This window comes from Montipora foliosa, chromosome 6 (assembly GCF_036669935.1).
Source record: "Montipora foliosa isolate CH-2021 chromosome 6, ASM3666993v2, whole genome shotgun sequence".
In the NCBI taxonomy this organism is placed as follows: Eukaryota; Metazoa; Cnidaria; class Anthozoa; order Scleractinia; family Acroporidae; genus Montipora; species Montipora foliosa.
In genome coordinates, this window is record NC_090874.1 from 17,712,393 (window position 1) to 17,713,438 (window position 1,046).

A 1,046-nucleotide genomic window follows, 5' to 3' on the forward strand; every position below is an offset into this window, starting at 1 on the left:
GTCTTATTTGGCCCAACCAACTCGGATCACACGAATGTCTCATTTGGTATAACCACCTCAAATTAACACAAATGTCTCATGTGGCCCAGACTCCTCATACCACATTATCTTTGTCATTTTGCGAAGTGTGAGGTGAGGTACTTCCTGCGGCTGCAGCTGTAGTTCGTCCCTACTGGTTAAAAGGTTAAGATTAATTATTGTTAAAAGAACCATCTCCCGTTTGTGTTTTGCCGGAGATGTAGAAAACAACTGCAAATCCGTTTGCAGAAACATGACGGAAAAGAACAACGGCGGAAATCTGCAGGCTTAAAAACGACGGAAACGTGATTCACGTAGACTTGAATTTTCACGTTTCCGCAAGACGTAAACATAACGGAAACATGGAGTTGCATGTTTCCGCCACGTTTCAGAAATACGGAAACGTGTGATTTCGTCCTGTGACTCTTTCTTTCACTCTGCTAAATACATGAAGAACAAAAGTCAATCAGCAGCAGACAAAAACAGCCTGTGCTAGCTCCTATTCAAGCAAGAGGATTCCTAACGCATTTGCAAATGGACCTAATGGACCTTAGAAACTTACCATGTACATGTCATCGCAAACACAATTGGATTCTCCACATGATTGATCATTTCACAAAATATTCATGGCTTTATCCATCAAAAAATAAGCAAGCTGAAGATGTATTGGAATGCCTGTCTCAATTTTGCTGGCAATTTGGATTCCCTCAGAAAATACACACTGACAATGGACGGGAATTTAAGAATTCTCTGATGTCCCAATTCTGCAAGAACAACGGCATCGCTCAACTTCATGGAGCTCCCAGAAAACCATCAACTCAAGGTTTGGTGGAAAGGAACAATCAAACAGTAAAGCAAAACATCAGAAATATCTTAAAAGAAAAGAAACAAAGTCCAAATCATTGGTGTCAGGTACTAGGGGAAGCTGCTTACAAAAAGAACATTGTGGAACATGAAGCAACAAAACAAACACCCTATGAATTGGTATTTGGCATACCACCATGGAAAGAAACCAAAACTACCCCAGA

General features: G+C 40.6%; 1 protein-coding gene across 1 annotated transcript in view; it reads left to right on the forward strand.

The window, feature by feature from the left end:
• Positions 1 to 618: 618 nt before the first annotated feature.
• Positions 619 to 1,046, forward strand: part of LOC138005114 (KRAB-A domain-containing protein 2-like) — a 921-nt gene continuing 493 nt past the window's right edge. The window contains exon 1 of the mRNA XM_068851392.1: positions 619 to 1,046. This exon is cut by the window's right edge and continues 493 nt beyond it. Coding sequence (XP_068707493.1) covers positions 619 to 1,046 — 428 coding nt within the window.